The sequence below is a fragment of the Ranitomeya variabilis genome, chromosome 4 (assembly GCF_051348905.1).
Source record: "Ranitomeya variabilis isolate aRanVar5 chromosome 4, aRanVar5.hap1, whole genome shotgun sequence".
Classification (NCBI taxonomy): Eukaryota; Metazoa; Chordata; class Amphibia; order Anura; family Dendrobatidae; genus Ranitomeya; species Ranitomeya variabilis.
Window position 1 is genome coordinate 724152322 of NC_135235.1, and position 22221 is coordinate 724174542.

A 22221-nucleotide genomic window follows, 5' to 3' on the forward strand; every position below is an offset into this window, starting at 1 on the left:
CCTATGATGTGTAGATGGTGGTGAAGGTCTTGTGCTCAGTCTTGTTTTATCCACCAGTATTACATGTTTCATACTGGTGTCATGAGAACAGTGGAGATGGCAGGATTAGAGCTGATCATAGATGTGACTTTCTCCATCTGTCTGTGACTTTTACAATGTTTATTTCAGGGTGAAGATCTGACCCATATTAATACTACAGAGACATATATGAGGGGTGATGAGCAGTGTAAAGAGGAGACTCCTACTCCTCCTACTCCAGGTGAGTAGTGACCACTAACTACAGAGAAGTCACAGATTCTTCTCAGTCACCGGCTGTGGCTGCTTTATCAATGGTGTAGTTCGGGCGTGGCACAGTCATGTGATCCCCATTTTGCCGGTAGTGCATAACATTCTCCTCCATCCAAAAATGTTTAAATGGCTTTGTGAAATTGTGAAAACCCTTTTGTATAGCGCTTACAACCTGCAAGTGTAAGGCGGCCAGGGTGGTAGTCGTGGCAACGAGCTGTAGTGTTTCCACACCCTGGCTCCCCGCAGATGAAATACAGAGTCATTTCTCGTGTGTGTGTGTGTGTGTGTGTGTGTGTGTGTGTGTGTGTGTGTGTGCGTGTGATGTGTGCAGCAGAGTACTCATTTCAGTTCCCTCTGTTTCTTTCACTCCAGCTTCAGGATTCCAGGTTCCATAAAACACTGCAGTGTCACAGTCCTTTTCAAACAGTTCAACTTTACTGATAACATGGGCACCCATCACTTTTGCAGCACACTTCACACAAAGCATCATATCTTGCACTTTCCCTTCCTGCTGGGCAGACTCCATTTCCTCTATAACCTCTTCTTCTTCTGTCCTGGCAATCCATGCTATTTCTGTGGACAATCCGTGTACCTTTTGTACTTCCTGCATCACCAGCTCCTTGTCAGCCCCTTGTCCGATTCCATCTTGCAAAGGTGCCGGGAGTTCCATCTTACTGACTCCTGCCCCAGTCGTAGACCCCAGAACCGCCCTGGGGATGATCCTATTGAGCTGATGCCCGACTGTACTATTCTCCAGCCCCTTATTGCCATCCGCAGCTTTACCCCCATGACCTGTAGCTGTCTCATACACTGCATGCACCCTGCCCTTGGCAAGGCTGCCCATGTCTGTCTCTAATCAGGAAGTATCCTGATTATACTTCCCTGCTCCTTGCTGTACCTCCCCTTTAGTTAACCCCTGTGCTGCCTACCTCCTTCTCTATTCTATGATATCATCTATCACTACTGTGCCCCCCTCTATTCTAGCCCCTATTCTAGCCCCAATCCTATAAACAGTACCCATTGAGTACATTCACATTATGGTATATAAACATTACATCACATTGCAATATATGAACAGTAATACACAGTGAGGTGCCACATGTGAACGTGCGAACAGAGTCCAGGAGAGAGAAGGCACACGAGGGTCCCCGCCACCTTCTTACACAGGATCCAACTACCCCTAGGGATTAGAACACGCTGACCGTTACCTGCCCAGGTCTGTAGACTTCAAAGCCAAATAACAACGTACGTAGAATGTGCTGACAAGATATTATGATGGGCCTGTAAGAGAAAGCGGAGGGTAATGATGCTGTTGGCTTCCTATAACCCTGATATCTTATTGGATGAATCTACCTTCTCTCCCTTCTGTGCTCCTGAATGTGCTCATATGGTCCCTACAAGACCAGGTCCAGTCATTATGGACAAACTTTGCTTTTATGATCAACAACATTAAATGTGCAGTGAGGCCAAGTGTAAATTTCTGTACAATAACAGCAGAGTTTCCCTTTCTCCTGACTTTTCAATTTGTATTAAAAACTAATTTCAAGGAGGATTGTGATAAACTACATAAAAAACATTACACCTGTGCCATGATATATCTCTAAGCTGTGCGTGGCTGATGGCTGTAATATACATTTATTCACGCCTGCAGGAGATGTGTTGGCATGGCTCGATTCCTGGTTCATAGATTCACCCCACGTCATAAATTCCATTATGTTTTCAATCATAAGGAATTCAGATTACTGCACAATCTCTCCTGAAATGGGGGCACTAATACTTTCTCTACCCTTCTGTTCAGGACTCAGTAGCTCCAATGGTCCACTTTTGTGAATTCCGTTTTTGGGCTCCCTCCTGTAGTTGTGAATGATACTTTTGTGAGTTCTGCCCTTGGGCTCCCTCTGGTGGTTTCGAGTGGAACTGCTGCTCCTTGAGTTTAGCTGTAGCAGCTGCTTTCACTGATCGTCTCTCCTGGCTTTGCTATTTAACCTGGCTCTGGTCTTCAGTTCATGCCAGCTGTCAATGTTTCTGGGTTGGATTCAGATCTCTCCTTGGATTTCTCTTATGGCCTGTCCATTTCAGCAAAAGATAAGTTTTTGCTAGTTCTTTGGTTGTCCATTTGCTGTGGACTTTATTGCTCTGCTCATGTTATGTTTCCTTTTGTCCAGCTTGTCATTATGATATATTCAGGCTAGCTGGAAGCTCTGGGGAAGCAGATTTGCCCTCCACACCGTGAGTCGGTGTGGAGATCATTTTTGTAAACTCTGCGTGGATTTTTAGTTTTTAATACTGACCGCACAGTATCCTTTCCTATTCTGTCTATCTAGATTAGTATTGGCCTCCTTTGCTAAAATCTGTTTTCATTTCTGTGTATGTCATTTCCCTCTCCACTCACAGTCAATATTTGTGGGGGGCTATCTTTCCTTTGGGGGTTTTCTCTGAGGCAAGATAGCTTTCTGTTTCCATCTTTAGGGGTAGTTAGTTCTCAGGCTGTGACGAGGTGTCTAGGGAGTGACAGGAACATCCCACGGCTATTTCTAGTGTTGGTGTTAGGATTAGGAACTGCGGTCAGTATAGATGCCACCTCCTCAGAGCTCGTCCCATGTTGCTCTTTAACCACCAGGTCATATCAGTGTTGCTCCTTAACCACCAGGTCATAACAGTACAGCTGGCCCGCAATGTGTTGAATGCATCTCAAAAGAGGGGAAAAAAAAGTTCTGAGCCATTTTTTACTCTTCGCCACGACAGCACCCCACTGGAAAGAGGGATCCGCCCCGCAGGAACAGGAAACCTATTGAGAAATAAAAGGGGGCGGTCCGCCTCTCCTCCTCAGTTTAGGTTTCCTGTTCCTGCGGGAACTACAGGACTTTTACAAGGGAACATACCTGGGCTAAGCATGCCGCCTGTGCAGTATCCGCGAGAACGGCAGGGGCTGCAGCCTAGAAGCAGCGTCGGGGGAGTTCCGCTAGACGGCTCCCTCCTCGTCTGGGAATCGTGCAGATGGCTGTGTCCGGGGAGGGCTGCCCGGCATCATCTGCAGCATGCGGTCGGCAGTACGGGAGGAAGCCTTGGCCGGGTAAGAAGACGGCAGCGTTCCCATTGCGGTCCGGTGACCACTGTAAGTTAGACTACCCCGGAAGTGAAGTGGTAAACTTCTGGGGCGTCCTGGCCGGATCTGCAGGCGGGGGCGGAAGCGCACTGCGCACAGAAAGGGCGCACTAATTAAATCACTGAACGAGAGTAATTCGGCGATGCAAGATGTCATCCCCAGGTGCCATGGACCCCACAGCAGGAGATCCAGTACCCCCCGCCAAAGATAACGCCAGAGGATCCTCGGAGACCGCTCGTAAAAGCGACGGTTCCAGAACAGGATCTCGGCCTTCTGATTCGGTATTATTTGCTTCACTGGGTGAGTTGTGAACTCTGCCTATTAAGCTGACGTTGTCTCCCTACTTCTCTCTTTTCTCTTTCTCTCTCTACTTATTACGCTTAGGGCAAAAAGCGACAAAAAACGAAGCATAAGGAATGTGCCTTGTGTAGCCAGCCCCTTCCAGACTCATACCCCAAAAAACTTTGCAAGGACTGTTTTAAGGAAACAACACAGGGAGCAGCAGTGTCCGTTACGGACTTACGGGCCATTATTAGGGAGGAACTAAAAAATATGGTCCAGGACAAACCACGTAGTACTAAGTCCAAAACACCGACACCTGTGTCAGACTCCGATAGTGACCAACCTGTACTGTCAGACGCCTCCCTATCATTATGTTAATCATCATCATCATCCTCATCAGAGATCGAGGGACGCTCATGTTTTCCCTTAGAAAGTGTGGACAACTTGGTAAAGTCAATTCGAAATACCATGGGGTGTGAGGAAACTAAGGGTGCGCAAACCACGCAGGACATAATGTTCGCAGGTTTGGCAGAGAGAAAGAGGAGAGGTTTTACAGTTATACCAGCAGTGAAAACATTAATTAAAAGAGAGTGGGAGAAGCAGGATCAGAGAAGCTTTCTACCCTCAGCATCAAAACGAAAATATCCGTTTAGTGATGAGGAGCTTCTTACATGGACCAAAGTCCCTAAGGTCGACGCAGCTGTAGCCTCTACCTCTAAGCAATCCACTCTACCTGTGGAGGATGCGGGACTACTGGTCGATCCTTTGGATCGTAAGGCTGAGTCATCCCTTAAACGTTCTTGGGAAGCGGCTACAGGAATATTCAAACCTGCAGTAGCCAGCACTTGCGCTGCCCGGTCAATGATCATCTGGATTGATCAGTTAGACCAGCAAATCGAAAATAAAAGTTCAAGAGAAAAACTACGAGCGGCCATCCCCTTAATACGAGGAGCAGCGGCCTTTTGTGGCAGACGCTTCCGCCGACTCACTCAGTTTGGCAGCAAGATCTGCAGGCCTCGTGAATAACGCAAGACGAGCGCTATGGATGAAAAGCTGGAAAGGGGACGCGCAATCTAAATCTAAAATATGCGCAATCCCATGTGAGGGTGAGTACCTCTTTGGTGAAACCTTAGACGAGATACTCAAAAAGGCAAAGGACAGGAAGAAAGCTTTTCCTGATTCCTCTATTCCCTTTTACAGGAGAGCCTTTAAGAGGAGACCGTTTGGCAAAAGGAGGCAAACGGATAGGTCTACAACATGGACCGCTAAAGACGACAAGCAGAGAGGTACCATGTTTAGAAGACCCAACCCCCCAAAAGACAACAAATACTGAGGATATACCAGTTGGGGGCAGACTGAAGTTTTTCACCACTCAATGGGAAAAAATAACATCTAGCTCGTGGGTTTTAAATATCATCCGAGATGGAATTAAACTAAAATTCTCTTGTGTTCCCCACGAGTCTTATATTATAACATCCCTCAGCTCGCCTATACAACAACAGGCGCTAGAGCTTGAAATTCAAACCCTATTATCAAAAAGGGTCTTAGTCCAAGTTCCGGTGGGACAGGAGGGTAGGGGATTCTACTCTCCCTTATTCCTAATTTCCAAGCCCGACGGTTCTTTCAGGACAATCATAAACCTTAATAAACTCAATTCATTTATTGAAAACTATACATTTAAGATGGAATCCATTAGGTCCACCATAAAACTCCTCTTCCCAAACTGTATGATGGGGGACATTGATCTAAAAGATGCTTACTATCATCTCCCTATTCATAACAGATACCAAAAATTCCTCAGGGTGGCGGTAATAATCAACAACGAGATTCGTCATTTCCAGTATGCGGCCTTGCCCTTCGGCCTCTCAACAGCGCCGAGGATCTTCACCAAGATAATGCTAGAGGTGATGGCCTACCTTCGCCAGAAGGAGACTTTGATTGTGCCCTATCTGGATGACTTTTTGGTAATAGGAAATTCAGTTACTCAATGTACTGATCGTTTAACTCACGCAATTTCCTCTCTACAGGACCTGGGCTGGATAATCAATACCGACAAATCCAGACTCACTCCGCTTCCCCGTCAGGCGTTCTTGGGGTTCCATTTAGACTCCATCTCTCAAAAGTGTCTTCTGCCTCAGGTAAAGATACTACTGATCAGACTCAAAGTCCTAGCTGCAATAAATAATCCACGTATATCCCTAAGACAAGCTATGTTGTTACTAGGGTCTCTTATCTCTTGTATACCTGCAGTAAGATGGGCTCAATACCATACTCGAACACTACAACATCAAATTTTACAAGAGGATAGACGGTTATTTGGTCACCTAAATGCAAAAATAACCTTATCTCAGGAGGTTTTATCTTCCTTAGCGTGGTGGCTAGACTCAAACCATTTGATGAGTGGTGTTCCATGGGTAATAACGCCATCTCATACCATAACCACTGACGCCAGTCCTCATGGATGGGGCGCTCATATGGGGAATGATTATTGCCAAGGGTCATGGAACATGGAGGAAAGCTGCAACTCCTCTAACGTCAAAGAACTAAATGCAGTAAAATACGCTTTATACCATTTGCTCCCACAGCTTCGGGGGAAAGACGTCAGAATCCTCTCCGACAACACCACCACAGTGGCGTATCTAAACAGGCAAGGAGGTACGCGATCAGAGACTCTGATGTCTTCTGCTACAGAAATCTTAAATCTAGCAGAAAGTCACCTAACATCCCTTACTGCGCTGCACATAAGAGGAGAAAACAATCAGCAGGCAGACTTTTTAAGTCGACACACCTTGAGACAAGGAGAGTGGTGCCTAAACCAGCAGATTTTTCTGGACATAATATCCCTATGGGGCCGTACTCAAATAGATCTCTTCGCCACAAGAAGAAACAGAAAAGTCCGGAGATTTGCCTCCTTATCTCCAACGGATCATCCGGACATTCTGGACGCTCTCCAAGCCCCTTGGCAGTTCAGTCTGGCGTACGCTTTTCCTCCGATCATATTACTACCCCAAGTAATACGCAAAATCAGAGAAGAAGGAGCAAAAGTGATACTGATAGCTCCTTTCTGGCCCAAGAGACCATGGTTCTCGTGGCTACAAACCATGTCGGTCTCAGATCCTTGGGTCCTCCCCTCAACACCCAACCTTCTCTTCCAGGGTCCGTTTTTCCACCCTCAGGTGGACAATCTCCACCTGGCAGCCTGGAATTTGAGAGGCAGATGCTAAGATCGAGAGGATTCTCGGGGGGTTTGATTGACACACTTCTCCAGAGTAGAAAACCTTCCACCACAAAAATTTATACGAGATTATGGAAGAAATTCTTACAATTCCATACATCTACTAACACATCAGAAATTCCGATACAATCTATCCTGGAATTTCTTCAAAAATGGAGAGAACTAGGTTTAACTGTAAACACCTTAAAAGTTCATGTTTCAGCACTAGGGGCCCTCTATGGCCATAACATTGCGGGAGATAGATGGGTATCCAGATTTATCACAGCCTGCGAAAGAATAAATCCAGTTAACATACCTAGGATTCCACCCTGGGATTTAAATTTAGTTTTACAAGCCCTAACAGACTCTCCATTCGAACCAATAGACTCGATACCCATTAAATGTCTATCACTAAAAACGGCCCTCTTGGTAGCACTGACTTCAGCTAGGAGAATCAGTGACATCCAAGCACTCTCTATAGATCCACCTTTTTTGTTAACCTTTCAAGATAAATTAATTCTTAAACCAGACCCTTCCTACCTTCCCAAAGTAGCAAAAAAATTCCATAGGTCGCAAGAAATAATCTTGCCCACTTTCTTCAGTAATCCCTCCACTCCTGAAGAACAGAAATATCACACTCTAGACGTTAAAAGAGTAGTGTTAAAATACATTGAAAGGACCAGCAGCTGGCGACAGTGTAGGGCTCTGTTTATTTCCTTCCAGGGTCACAAGAAGGGTCATGGAGTAACAAAAAGCACCTTATCCCGGTGGATCAGAGAGTCTATCAGACTGGCTTATTCCGCGAGGAAAGAAAACCCTCCGGAAGGCATAACAGCACACTCTACCAGAGCGATGGCATCCTCCTGGGCAGAGAGGGGAGACGTCCCAATTGAAACTATATGTAAGGCGGCAACTTAGTCAAATCCTTCTACATTCTATAACCACTATAGGCTAGACCTATCGTCAACTTCTGACCTAGACTTTGGCAGGACTGTCCTCAGCACGGTGGTCCCCTCCCTAGGTGATGGTCTCTGAAAGATCTCCAGTGGGGTGCTGTCGTAGCGAAGAGTAAAAAGCCGGATTACTCACCGGTAATGCTCTTGTAGTGAGTCCACGACAGCACCCTCTTACATCCCTCCCTAGATTAATATAGTACATACTATTGAGTAAAATCCTTTTAATCATAAGCAAATAAGTTTGAAAAATGAAATAAATGATATTTGCCTAATACTGGCGGTCCTCCGGGTACTCTGAAATCAAAACTGAGGAGGAGAGGCGGACCGCCCCCTTTTATTTCTCAATAGGTTTCCTGTTCCTGCGGGGCGGATCCCTCTCTCCAGTGGGGTGCTGTCGTGGACTCACTAAAAGAGCATTACCGGTGAGTAATCCGGCTTTTTTTTTTTTCTTCCTTTGCAGCCTGTTTTGTCTTTTTTTTCCCCTTAATCTCTGGGTGGTTCAGGATTCTGGTGCAGACATGGAGGTTCAGGGTCTGTTCTCGCGTGTGGATCAACTCGCTGCAAGGGTACAGAGTATCCAAGATTATGTTGTTCAGACTCCAGTTTTAGAGCCTAGAATTCCTATTCCTGATTTGTTTTCTGGGGATAGCTCTAAATTTTTGAACTTTAAAAATAACTGCAGATTGTTTTTTGCTCTGAGACCCCGTTCCTCTGGTGACCCCATTCAGCAGGTGAAGATTGTCATTTCTCTGCTGCGTGGTGACCCGCAGGACTGGGCATTCTCCCTTGAGCCAGGGAATCCTGCATTGCTCAATGTAGACGCATTTTTTCAAGCGCTCGGATTGCTGTATGACGAACCTAATTCTGTGGATCAGGCAGAAAAAACCTTGCTGGCTCTGTGTCAGGGTCAGGAAGCGGCAGAAGTATACTGCCAGAAATTTAGAAAGTGGTCTGTGCTCACAAAATGGAATGAGTATGCCCTGGCAGCAATTTTCAGAAAGGGTCTTTCTGAAGCCCTTAAAGATGTTATGGTGGGGTTCCCCACACCTGCCTGCTGGTTTGAACGAATCAATGTCTTTGGCCATTCAGATTGATCGGCGCCTGCGCGAGCGCAAGGTGGTGCACCATATGGCGGTGTCCTCTGGGCAGAGTCCTGAGCCTATGCAATGTGATAGGATTTTGACTAGAGCAGAACGGCAGGAATTCAGACATCAGAAGGGGCTGTGTTTTTACTGTGGTGACTCTACTCATGCTATTTCTGATTGCCCTAAGCGTACTAAGAGGGTCGCTAGGTCTGTTACCATTAGTACTGTACAGCCTAAATTTCTCTTGTCTGTTACCCTGATTTGCTCATTGTCGTCCTTTTCTGTTATGGCATTTGTGGATTCAGGTGCTGCCCTGAACTTAATGGACTTAGAATTTGCCAAATGCTGTGGTTTTTCCTTGGAGCCTTTGCAGAGCCCTATTCCCTTAAGGGGGATTGATGCTACGCCATTGGCCAAGAATAAACCTCAGTACTGGACACAGTTGACCATGTACATGGCTCCAGCACATCAGGAAAATATTCGCTTTTTGGTGTTGCATAATTTGCATGATGTTGTTGTGCTGGGTTTTCCATGGTTACATAATCCAGTGCTGGATTGGAAATCTATGTCTGTGACTAGTTGGGGTTGTCAAGGGATACATAGAGATGTTCCTTTGATGTCAATTTCCTCTTCCCCCTCTTCTGAAGTTCCTGAGTTTTTGTCGGATTTCCAGGATATATATATTTGATGAGCCCAAGTCCAGTTCCCTTCCTCCTCATAGGGACTGCGATTGTGCTATTAACTTGATTCCTGGCTGTAAGTTCCCTAAGGGTCGACTTTTCAATCTGTCTGTGCCAGAGCATGCCGCTATGCGGAGTTATGTAAAGGAGTCTTTGGAGAAGGGGCATATTCGCCCGTCTTCGTCACCGTTGGGAGCGGGGTTCTTTTTTGTTGCCAAGAAGGATGGCTCCTTGAGGCCCTGTATAGATTATCGCCTTCTCAATAAGATCACGGTCAAGTTCCAGTACCCTTTACCTTTGCTTTCTGATTTCTTTGCTCGGATTAAGGGGGCTAGTTGGTTTAGTAAGATTGACCTTCGAGGGGCGTATAATCTTGTTCGTATTAAACAGGGTGATGAATGGAAAACAGCATTTAATACGCCCAAAGGCCATTTTGAATACCTTGTGATGCCATTCGGGCTCTCTAATGCTCCATCTGTGATTCAGTCCTTTATGCATGATATCTTCCGGAATTATCTGGATAAATTCATGATTGTATATTTGGATGATATTTTGTTTTTTTCCGATGATTGGGAGTCTCATGTGAAGCAGGTCAGGATGGTATTTCAGATCCTTCATGCTAATGCGTTGTTTGTGAAGGGGTCTAAGTGCCTCTTTGGAGTTCAGAAGGTTTCTTTTTTGGGTTTCATTTTTTCTCCCTCGGCTATTGAAATGGACCCTGTTAAGGTCCAGGCCATTCATGATTGGACTCAACCCACATCTGTGAAGAGCCTTCAGAAATTTTTGGGCTTTGCTAATTTTTATCGCCGCTTCATTGCTAATTTTTCCAGTGTGGTTAAGCCTCTGACCGATTTGACGAAGAAAGGCGCTGATGTGATGAATTGGTCCTCTGCGGCTGTTGAGGCCTTTCAGGAGCTTAAACGTCGTTTTACTTCTGCCCCTGTGTTGCGTCAGCCAGATGTTTCTCTCCCTTTTCAGGTTGAGGTTGACGCTTCTGAGATTGGGGCAGGGGCCGTTTTGTCTCAGAGAAGTTCTGATGGCTCTTTGATGAAACCGTGTGCTTTCTTCTCCAGCAAGTTTTCGCCTGCTGAGCGTAATTATGATGTCGGCAATCGGGAGTTGTTGGCTATGAAGTGGGCATTTGAGGAGTGGCGACATTGGCTTGAGGGAGCCAAGCATCGCGTTGTGGTCTTGACCGATCATAAGAATCTGATTTACCTTGAGTCTGCCAAGCGGTTGAATCCTAGACAGGCTCGATGGTCTCTGTTTTTCTCCCGTTTTGATTTTGTGGTCTCGTATCTTCCGGGATCTAAGAATGTGAAGGCTGATGCCCTTTCTAGGAGTTTTTTGCCTGATTCTCCGGGAGTCCTTGAGCCGGCTGGTATTCTCAAGGAGGGGGTGATTCTTTCTGCCATCTCTCCTGATTTACGGCGGGTGCTTCGGGAGTTTCAGGCTGATAAACCTGACCGCTGTCCAGTGGGGAAACTGTTTGTTCCTTATAGATGGACTAGTAAGGTAATTTCTGAGGTTCATTGTTCAGTATTGGCTGGTCATCCTGGGATTTTTGGTACCAGAGAGTTGGTTGCTAGGTCCTTTTGGTGGCCTTCCTTGTCGCGGGATGTGCGTTCTTTTGTGCAGTCCTGTGGGACTTGTGCCCGGGCCAAGCCTTGCTGTTCCCGTGCTAGTGGGTTGCTTTTGCCTTTGCCGGTCGCTGAGAGGCCCTGGACGCATATTTCCATGGATTTTATTTCTGATCTTCCTGTTTCTCAGAAGATGTCTGTCATCTGGTTGGTTTGTGACCGGTTTTCTAAGATGGTCCATTTGGTACCTTTGCCTAAGTTGCCTTCCTCCTCTGATTTGGTTCCATTGTTTTTTCAGCATGTGGTTCGTTTGCATGGCATTCCGGAGAATATTGTGTCTGACAGAGGTTCCCAGTTTGTTTCTAGGTTTTGGCGGTCCTTTTGTGCTAGAATGGGCATTGATTTGTCTTTTTCTTCAGCATTTCATCCTCAGACAAATGGCCAAACGGAGCGAACCAATCAGACCTTGGAAACCTATTTGAGATGCTTTGTGTCTGCTGATCGGGATGATTGGGTGACCTTCTTGCCGTTGGCCGAGTTTGCCCTTAATAATCGGGCTAGTTCGGCTACCTTGGTTTCGCCTTTCTTTTGTAACTTTGGTTTTCATCCTCGTTTTTCTTCGGGGCAGGTTGAGCCTTCTGACTGTCCTGGTGTGGATTCTGTGGTGGACAGGTTACAGCAGATTTGGACTCATGTGGTGGACAATTTAATGTTGTCTCAGGAAAAGGCTCAACGTTTTGCTAACCGTCGTCGGTGTGTCGGTCCCCGGCTTCGTGTTGGGGATTTGGTCTGGTTGTCTTCTCGTCATGTTCCTATGAAGGTTTCTTCCCCTAAGTTCAAGCCTCGCTTTATTGGTCCTTATAAGATTTCTGAAATTATCAATCCGGTGTCTTTTCGTTTGGCCCTTCCAGCTTCTTTTTCCATCCATAATGTTTTCCATAGATCTTTGTTGCGGAGATATGTGGTGCCCATGGTTCCCTCTGTTGATCCTCCTGCTCCGGTGTTGGTTGAGAGGGAGTTGAAATATGTGGTGGAGAAGATTTTGGATTCTCGTTTTTCGAGGCGAAAGCTTCAGTATCTGGTCAAGTGGAAGGGTTATGGCCAGGAGGATAATTCTTGGGTTGTTGCCTCCGATGTCCATGCTGCCGATTTGGTTCATGCTTTTCACTTGGCTCGTCCTGATCGGCCTAGGGGCTCTGGTGAGGGTTCGGTTACCCCTCATCAAGGGGGGGGTACTGTTGTGAATTCCGTTTTTGGGCTCCCTCCTGTGGTTGTGAATGGGGTACTTTTGTGAGTTCTGCCCTTGGGCTCCCTCTGGTGGTTTCGAGTGGAACTGCTGCTCCTTGAGTTTAGCTGTAGCAGCTGCTTTCACTGATCGTCTCTCCTGGCTTTGCTATTTAACCTGGCTCTGGTCTTCAGTTCATGCCAGCTGTCAATGTTTCTGGGTTGGATTCAGATCTCTCCTTGGATTTCTCTTATGGCCTGTCCATTTCAGCAAAAGATAAGTTCTTGCTAGTTCTTTGGTTGTCCATTTGCTGTGGACTTTATTGCTCTGCTCATTTTATGTTTCCTTTTGTCCAGCTTGTCATTATGATATATTCAGGCTAGCTGGAAGCTCTGGGGAAGCAGATTTGCCCTCCACACCGTGAGTCGGTGTGGAGATCATTTTTGTAAACTCTGCGTGGATTTTTAGTTTTTAATACTGACCGCACAGTATCCTTTCCTATTCTGTCTATCTAGATTAGTAATGGCCTCCTTTGCTAAAATCTGTTTTCATTTCTGTGTATGTCATTTCCCTCTCCACTCACAGTCAATATTTGTGGGGGGCTATCTTTCCTTTGGGGGTTTTCTCTGAGGCAAGATAGCTTTCTGTTTCCATCTTTAGGGGTAGTTAGTTCTCAGGCTGTGACGAGGTGTCTAGGGAGTGACAGGAACATCCCACGGCTATTTCTAGTGTTGGTGTTAGGATTAGGAACTGCGGTCAGTATAGATGCCACCTCCTCAGAGCTCGTCCCATGTTGCTCTTTAACCACCAGGTCATATCAGTGTTGCTCCTTAACCACCAGGTCATAACAGTCCACCATAAACGAGTGCAACTCCAGTTTAGTGTTGGAGTTCTCCCCTCGTACATACTTTTTTGGGGGGAGATGTGACATATTTTTAGTTCTGTTTTTGTTTTTTTTACATGTTCATTCTGGTTGATAGTTTGATTGTGGTAGGATCAGCCTGCCTCAGGTGAGTTTGTAAGTTTGGAACTCCCTGGTATATATATATTTTTTTAAGTCTCCATTACCTCTTCCAAATGTGCGAGATCTAAATTTGAAGATGCCCCAGCTCTGCAATATTATAAAAAGTTCTTTTTAAATGTCTAATATTTTATCTTGAAATTCATCTGATAGAAAATATTGGCCCTTACGATAGTTTAGATTGCCCAGAGCCACTGAGCCCCATACTCTAATTACTCCAGAGAGTTGATACCACTACTCATATTTTACTGATGGAGACTGTTGAGTTTGAACATTTTGATAGATGTGTTATTGTCCATAGTCAGTTTGTGACTACAGTAGTTACTGCCCAAAATACTCCCATTTTTCACATCTGACATGTCGCTTTTTGTGGTGATAACTTTGGAATTCTTCACAAAGAATAATAGGAAACAAATGGACTTCACAAATTTTTTTCAAACGTCTCTTGAATCCAACAATACCCTGTATACGGTTGTACACTGCTGTCTGGGCACATGGCAGGGTTAAGAAGGGAAGGATCGCCATTTAGCTATTTGAATGCATATCTTGTTGGAATAGATTCCAAACACAATGTATTGGTTCCCTGGCAGCTCAAAATATGGCTACCACAATCAGGTTTGGCACTATCTACTCAGCTTTGCAGATCCCAAGGATTGCCTTGCTCAACATTCTTTACATGGATCTGTTCTTACACAGAGATCCCTAGGCTTGGGCCATGGTGTTACCTGCTGTTCTGTGGAGTGAGGTGGGATGACGAATAGTCAAGTAGTTGGGTCAGATCCACGAGGACAGAGAAAATACAAAATCATAAGAAGCAAGATTAAGGAGTCACGGCAGCTTAGCACAGAGGACTGAACCAGAGGAGAACAAGGCTGTATCTGGCATCTTCCTGCAATTTGCTTTGAGCTTTAGTAGGGTAGGGTGCTTTCCAATTGGCGAAAGCAGGAAGCAGATTACTCCAGATGGACAGCACACACACCCATAATGCCTGACTGGATGGCACTACAGTTCACTGCAACCCTAATCTAAATGGCTGAACAGAGCCTGCACCATCCAGAGCTTCTGGTTCCGATATCTCCTCGATCCCCAGTGCTGCCTGCAGAATGAATGAGGCCATGCCTGGTGACAGAAGAAGGGGTGTCAGGTGCGGATCCCATGTGAGATGGTACACACCATTTTCACAAGCCTTAATATGACAAAATGCAGAAAACCAGAGCAGTTTAAAACCTCATAAAGTAACTCCATTTTGGAAATGATAATGAGTCTCCCCCAGGGCAGTGGGGTACTCTGTACCAGGTCCGGTCTCGAGGGGGAATGTCACGGTGGCTGCAACCCGGTCCATGGCCCTGGGCCTCAACGTTAAAGGGGAACAGTCTTTTAAGGGAAAAGTGTTTAAAGTCTGTTGTGACGCCACCTGTGGCGTTCGGTCAATAGTGGGACCGATGCTGCATTAAAGGAGTCCTCTGGGGGATGTTGTGGCAGCACTGATGTTACACTTCCCACAGGTGAAGCAGGGTCCTAAGATGTAAGGCGTGAATGGTATGTGCCAGTGAATAAAGATAGGACACAAGTTGTAAGTCTTTACCTGGTTTACTGCAGTTAGCTGGCCACAGTCCAGGGCACCAGGTACGGGTGGTGGTATGGCCCGGCCAGCTCAGAGGCAATGGAGGGTCCCCTTCTCAGTGTGAGGTCAGTGAGCCTTTCCTCTAGCGCCTCTTGAAGATGAGTTCCCTGCTGCCTGAAGGTTCCTACTGTGTACTCTAGTTTCCTCCAGTCCTGGGACAGGTACCTGCACGACGGGCAACTCGAGCCATTTTACAGGGACTTTATCATGCCCCGGGCTCCTTAGGTGCTGCTGCGTCTCAGGCAAGGTGTGGGCCAATTACATACAGTTCCTGGCCCTCCGGTTCTGCTCTGTGTCCTAGAGTTCCACAAAAACCCGGGCTCCCGGTACCTGGTTCCTGCGCTTCGGCTTTGAGGGTGCACAGTCACAGTTCCCCTCTGAGCCCTTTTCCTCTCCTTTGCTCCTTTCCTCTCCAGGTACTCCACATCCAACCCCCCAGGTTCTTTCTCCTTTCCCAGAGGCTGCAGCTCCCTCGTGGCTGTCCGACCTCTCTCCTGCTTTGCGGCTCTCCTAGAAGTCCTTCCACTTCAGTGTTCCTCTCCAACTAACCTAACTCCTCCTCCAGGTCAGGGTACATATAGGTGGGGGATGCTCCCCTGAATCTGGGTCTTGAGCTCCCTCAATGCATGCCCTCATCCCTATCCTTGTGTGCGCGGCCCCATCCCTATCCTTGTATGCATGGCTCCATCCCTATCCTTGAATGCATGGCTCCATCCCTATCCTTGTATGCATGGCTCCATCCCTATCCTTGTATGCATGGCTCCATCCCTATCCTTGTATGCACGGCTCCATCCCTATCCTTGTATGCACGGCTCCATCCCTATTCTTGTATGCACGGCTCCATGCCTATCCTTGTATGCACGGCCCCATCCCTATCCTTGTATCCACGGCTCCATCCCTATCCTTGTATGCATGGCTCCATCCCTATCCTTGAATGCATGCCCTCATCCCTATCCTTGTATGCGCGGCCCCATCCCTATCCTTGTATGCGCGGCCCCATCCCTATCCTTGTATGATTAGCCCCCATCAAAAAACATAAAACAAGTAAACCATTACACTTACGCACTTAAGGATTGCATGGCCGGGACATCATGCGCTGCTCACAAGCAGAGCACAGCTTCCGGAATACTCACCGCTCCCAATGCCGGAACTATGTTTGTGGGCAGTGAGTATTAATTAGCGCACACAGCGTCAACCACCAGGCGGTCATGTGTGCCGCTACTTCAGAGAAATTAATTTTCAGAATGAATATTCATCTCTGTTAAGTAACAGCACACGTGACCTCTCAGCAGCTGCAGGAGTGGCTGCTGCAGCTGACACTGCACGAGCTATTACAGAGAAATGAATATCAATTTCTTTTTTAGCAGCGGGCACCGGAGTTAGCTGGAGCAGCCGGGTCCTACCTCTGTGACCCGCTGCTCCGCCGCTGCCTGTCCCCCTCCATGTTCTGGACACCTCACTCGAGTATAAGCTGAGGGGAGTGATTTCAGCACAAAAAAAATGTGCTGAAAACCTCTACTTATACTTGAGTATATACATCAACTTACCATTTTTACAGACAGTTTTAGGAGAAATGTTCAAAAATAAAAAGTTCAAGGACATTTTATTGAAAAATAATTGGTTTTATTCTTGACAGATGACTGTACCTGGAGATCAGAGGGACAGCTGACATCTTCAATTTTAAAATCAGATGATCTTGAGATCTCACAGGATACAATTGAAGTGAATGCCATTACTCCAGATATACTATCATCCCTTCACAGCAAAGATCTGTCATCTGATTCACTACCGACTACTAAGGAAAATCCAAGACCCAAAAGAGGCATTAAAAAACAAACTGCTCATAAAGTAAGGAAGTCCTTTTCATGTTCAGAATGTGGGAAATGTTTTAATTGGAAACATCATCTTGATCGACACCAAAGAATCCACACAGGAGAAAAGCCTTTTTCCTGTTCAGAATGTGGGAAATGCTTTATCCAGAAAGAGAATCTTGATAGCCACCTGAGAAACCACACAGGGGATATGCCTTTTTCATGTTCAGAATGTGGGAAATGTTTTAATAAGAAAGAGCATCTTGATAACCACCATAGAACTCACACAGGGGAGAAGCCTTTTTCATGTTTAGAATGTGGAAAATGTTTTGTGACGAAATCACAACTTATCGAACATCAGAGACGCCACACAGGGGAGAAGCCTTTTTTCTGTTCAGAATGTGGAATATGTTTTGTGACGAAATCACATCTTGTTAGACACCAGAGACGCCACACAGGGGAGAAGCCTTTTTTCTGTTCAGAATGTGGAAAATATTTTGTGAGGAAATCAGATCTTGTTAGACACCAGAGACTCCACACAGGGGAGAAGCCTTTTTCATGTTCAGAATGTGGAAAATATTTTGTAGAGAAATATCTCCTTGTTAAACACCAGAGAACCCACACATGGCAGAAGCCTTTTTCCTGTTCAGAATGTGGAAAACATTTTAACCAGAAATCAGATTTGGTTAAGCACCAGAGAATTCACAAAGGGGAGAAGCCTTTTTCATGTTCAAAATGTGGGAAATGTTTTATCCAGAAATCGCATCTTGATAAACACCAGAGAATCCACACAGGGGAGAAGCCTTTTTCCTGTTCAGAATGTGGAAAATGCTTTGTGACGAAATCAGATCTTGTTAGACACCAGAGACTCCACACAGGGGAGAAGCCTTTTTCATGTTCAGAATGTGGAAAATGTTTTGTGATGAAATCAGGTCTTGTTAGACACCAGAGAACCCACACAGGGCAGAAGCCTTTTTCCTGTTCAGAATGTGGAAAATGTTTTAACGAGAAATCAGATTTGGTTAAGCACCAGAGAATTCACAAAGGGGAGAAGCCTTTTTCATGTTCAAAATGTGGGAAATGTTTTACCTTGAAATCGCATCTTGATAACCACCTGAGAATCCACACAGGGGAGAAGCCTTTTTTCTGTTCAGAATGTGAAAAATGTTTTGTGACGAAATCAGATCTTGTTAGACACCAGAGACTCCACACAGGGGAGAAGCCTTTTTTCTGTTCAGAATGTGAAAAATGTTTTGTGACAAAATCAGATCTTGTTAGACACCAGAGACTCCACACAGGGGAGAAGCCTTTTTCATGTTCAGAATGTGGAAAATGTTTTGTGATGAAATCAGATCTTGTTAGACACCTGAGATTCCACACAGGAGAGAAGCCTTTTTCATGTTCAAAATGTGGGAAATGTTTTTTCCAAAAATCGGATCTTCATAAACACCAGAGAACCCACACAGGGCAGAAGCCTTTTCCTGTTCATAATGTGGAAAACGTTTTGTGACAAAATCAGATCTTGTTAGACACCAGAGACTCCACAAAGGGGAGAAGCCTTTTTCATGTTCAGAATGTGGAAAATATTTTGTAGCCCTGCTCTATGTAGCAGAAGCAATCAGACAAGTGGAGCTTCTGGTCTCCCATGGGACTATTGAAGCAAGTAGATAGTTAAAAAAAAGTGTTTTTAAAAATATTAAAAAATAAAAAAATATAAAAGTTCATATCGCCCCCCCCCCCCCAAAAAAAAAAAAAAAAAAAAAAATTTATCCAATCAGTAAATGGCGTAGCGAGAAAAAAATTAAGACGCCAGAATTACTATTTTTTGGTCGCTGCAACATTACAAAAAAATGCAATCAAAAGATCGTATCTACACCAAAATGGTAACAATAGAAACGTCAGACCGGTGCGCAAGCGATAAGCTCTCATCCAGGTCCCGAAAAATGGAGACACTATGGGTCTCGGAAAATGGCAACTTTTTTTTACAAACTTTGGAATATTTTTTCACCGCTTAAATAAAAAGGTTTAGTGTCTGTGAGCTTGTAATGACCTGGAGAATCATAATGTCAGGTCAGTTTTAGCATTTAGTGAACACTGTAAAAAAAAATTAAAAAAACTGTTGTGGAATTGCACTTTTCTTGCAATTTCACTGCATTTGGATTTTTTTCCCCATTTTCCCTTACATGGTATGGTAAAATAAATGGTGCCTTTCAAAAGTATAACTTGTCCTACAAAAAACAAGCCCTTACATGGCCATATTGACGGAAAAATAAAAAAGCTATGGCTGTGTGAAGAAGGGGAGCAAAAAATGTCACGGACCGCCCCCGGCACATTAACTCTCGGCACACCGCGATCAAACATGATCGCGGTGTGCCGGCGGTATAGGGAAGCATCGCGCAGGGAGGGGGCTCCCTGTGGTCTTCCCTGAGACCCCCGCAGCAACGCGATGTGATCGCGTTGCTGCGAGGGTCTCCTACCTTCTTCCTCGCTGCAGGTCCTGGATCCAAGATGGCCGTGGCATCCGGGTCCTGCAGGGAGGGAGGTGGCTTACCGAGTGCCTGCTCAGAGCAGACGCTGGTAAGCCTGCAGTGCTCTAAGTCAGATCGGTGATCTGACAGAGTGCTGTGCAAACTGTCAGATCACCGATCTGTGATGTCCCCCCCTGGGACAAAGTAAAAAAAAAAATTTCCACATGTTAAAAAAAAAAAAAAAAAATTCCTAAATAAAGAAAAAAAAAAATAATATTCCCATAAATACATTTCTTTATCTAAATAAAAAAACACAAACAATAAAAGTACACATATTTAGTATCGCCGCGTCCGTAACGACCCAACCTATAAAACTGTCCCACTAGTTAACCCCTTCAGTAAACACCGTAAGAAAAAAAAAGAGGCAAAAAACGCTTTATTATCATACCGCCGAACAAAAAGTGGAATGAAACGCGATCAAAAAGACAGATATAAATAAACATGGTACCGCTGAAAGCGTCATTTTGTCCCGCAAAAAACGAGCTGCCATACAGCATCATCAGCAAAAAAAATAAAAAAGTTAGTCCTCAGAATAAAGCAATGCAAAAATAATTATTTTTTCTATAAAATAGTTTTTATCGTATAAAAGCGCCAAAACATTAATGAGGTATCGCTGTAATTGTACTGACCCGAAGAATAAAACTGCTTTATCAATTTTACCAAACGCTAAACGGTATAAACACCTCCCCCAAAAGAAATTCATGAATAGCTGTTTTTTGGTCATTCTGCCTCACAAAAATCGGAATAAAAAGCGATCAAAAAATGTCACGTGCCCGAAAATGTTACCAATAAAAACGTCAACTCGTCCCGCAAAAAACAAGACCTCACATGACTCTGTGGACCAAAATATGGAAAAATTATAGCTCTCAAAATATTTTTTGCAATAAAAAGCGTCTTTCAGTGTTTGACGGCTGCCAATCATAAAAATCGGTTAAAAAGTAAATCAAACCCCCCTTCATCACCCCCTTAGGCTACGTTCACATTTGCGTTGTTGGGCGTTGCGTCGGTGACGCAACGCACAACGCATGCAAAAAGCATGCAAAAACGCATTGTTTTGTGACGCATGCGTCCATTTTTAACTTGATTTTCGACGCAAAAAAAATGCAACATGCAGCGTCCTCTGCGCCCTGACGCTTGCGGCAAAAATGACGCATGCGTCACAAAACGCAAGACAACGCATGTCCATGCGCCCCCATGTTAAATATAGGGGCGCATGACGCATGCGTCGCCGAACCTGCGCCCGACGCAACGCAAATGTGAACGTAGCCTTAGTTAGGGAACAATTAAAAAATTTAAAAAAGTATTTATTTTCATTTTCCCATTAGGGTTAGGGTTAGGGTTAGGGCTAGGGTTAAGGCCACAGTTAGGGTTGGGGCTAAATTTAGGGTTTGGATTACATTTACGGTTGGGAATAGGGTTGGGATTAGGGTTAGGGGTGTGTCTGGGTTAGAGGTGTGGTTAGGGTTACCGTTGGGATTAGGGTTAGGGGTGTGTTTGCATTAGGGTTTCAGTTATAATTGGGGGGGTTTCCACTGTTTAGGCACATCAGGGGCTCTCCAAACGAGACATGGCGTCCGATCTCAATTCCAGCCAATTCTTCACTGAAAAAGTAAAACAGTGCTCCTTCCCTTCCGAACTCTCCCGTGTGCCCACACAGGGGTTTACCCCAACATATGGGGTATCAGCGTACTCAGGACAAATTGGACAACAACTTTTGGGCTCCAATTTCTCCTGTTACCCTTGGGAAAATACAAAACTGGGGGCTAAAAAATAATTTTTGTGGGAAAAAAAGATTTTTTATTTTCACGGCTCTGCGTTATAAACTGTAGTGAAACACTTGGGGGCTCAAAGTTCTCACAACACATCTAGATAAGTTCCTTGGGGGGGTCTAGTTTCCAATATGGGGTCACTTGTGGGGAGTTTCTACTGTTTAGGTACATTAGGGGCTCTGCAAACGCAATGTGACACCTGCAGACCATTCCTTCTAAGTCTGCATTCCAAATGGCGCTCCTTCCCTTCCGAGCCCTCCCATGCGCCCAAACGATGGTTAACCTCCACATATGGGGTATCGGCGTACTCAGGACAAATTGGACAACAACTTTTGGGGTCCAATTTCTCCTGTTACCCTTGGAAAAATACAAAACTGGGGGCTAAAAAATAATTTTTGTGGGAAAAAATGTTTGTTTTCTTTTTACGGCTGTGCATTATAAACTTCTGTGAAGCCCTCGGTGGGTCAAAGTGCTCACCACACATCTAGATAAGTTTCTTAGGGGGTCTACTTTCCAAAATGGTGTCACTTGTGGGGGGTTTCAATGTTTAGGCACATCAGTGGCTCTCCAAACGCAACATGTCATCCCATCTCAATTCCAGTCAATTTTGCATTGAAAAGTCAAATGGCGCTCCTTCCCTTCCGAGCTCTCCCATGCACCCAAACAGTGGTTTACCCCCACATTTGGGGTATCAGCGTACTCAGGACAAATTGTACAACAACTTTTGGGGTCCAATTTCTTCTCTTACCCTTGAGAAAATAAAAAATTGAGGGCGAAAAGATAATTTTTGTGAAAAAAAATGATTTTTTATTTTTACGGTTCTGCATTATAAACTTCTGTGAAGCACTTGGTGGATCAAAGTGCTCACCACACCTCTAGATAAGTTCCTTAGGGGGTCTACTTTCCAAAATGGTGTCACTTGTGGGGGGTTTCAATGTTTAGGCACATCAGTGGCTCTCCAAACGCAACATGGCATCCCATCTCAATTCCAGTCAATTTTGCATTGAAAAGTCAAATGGCGCTCCTTCAATTCCGATCTCTGCCATGCGCCC

At 45.2% G+C, this 22221-nt stretch overlaps 1 protein-coding gene across 2 annotated transcripts in view; it reads left to right on the top strand.

Moving 5' to 3' along the window:
* LOC143766652 (uncharacterized) overlaps positions 1-20703 on the top strand; it is a 34710-nt gene extending 14007 nt beyond the window's left edge. For both annotated transcript variants that reach the window (XM_077254474.1, XM_077254473.1), the window contains 2 exons: positions 169-259; positions 16698-20703. In XM_077254474.1, coding sequence (XP_077110589.1) covers positions 169-259; positions 16698-18382 — 1776 coding nt within the window. In that variant the 3' untranslated portion in view covers positions 18383-20703. The remainder of the gene's footprint in view (positions 1-168; positions 260-16697) is intronic.
* The last annotated feature ends 1518 nt before the right edge of the window (positions 20704-22221 follow it).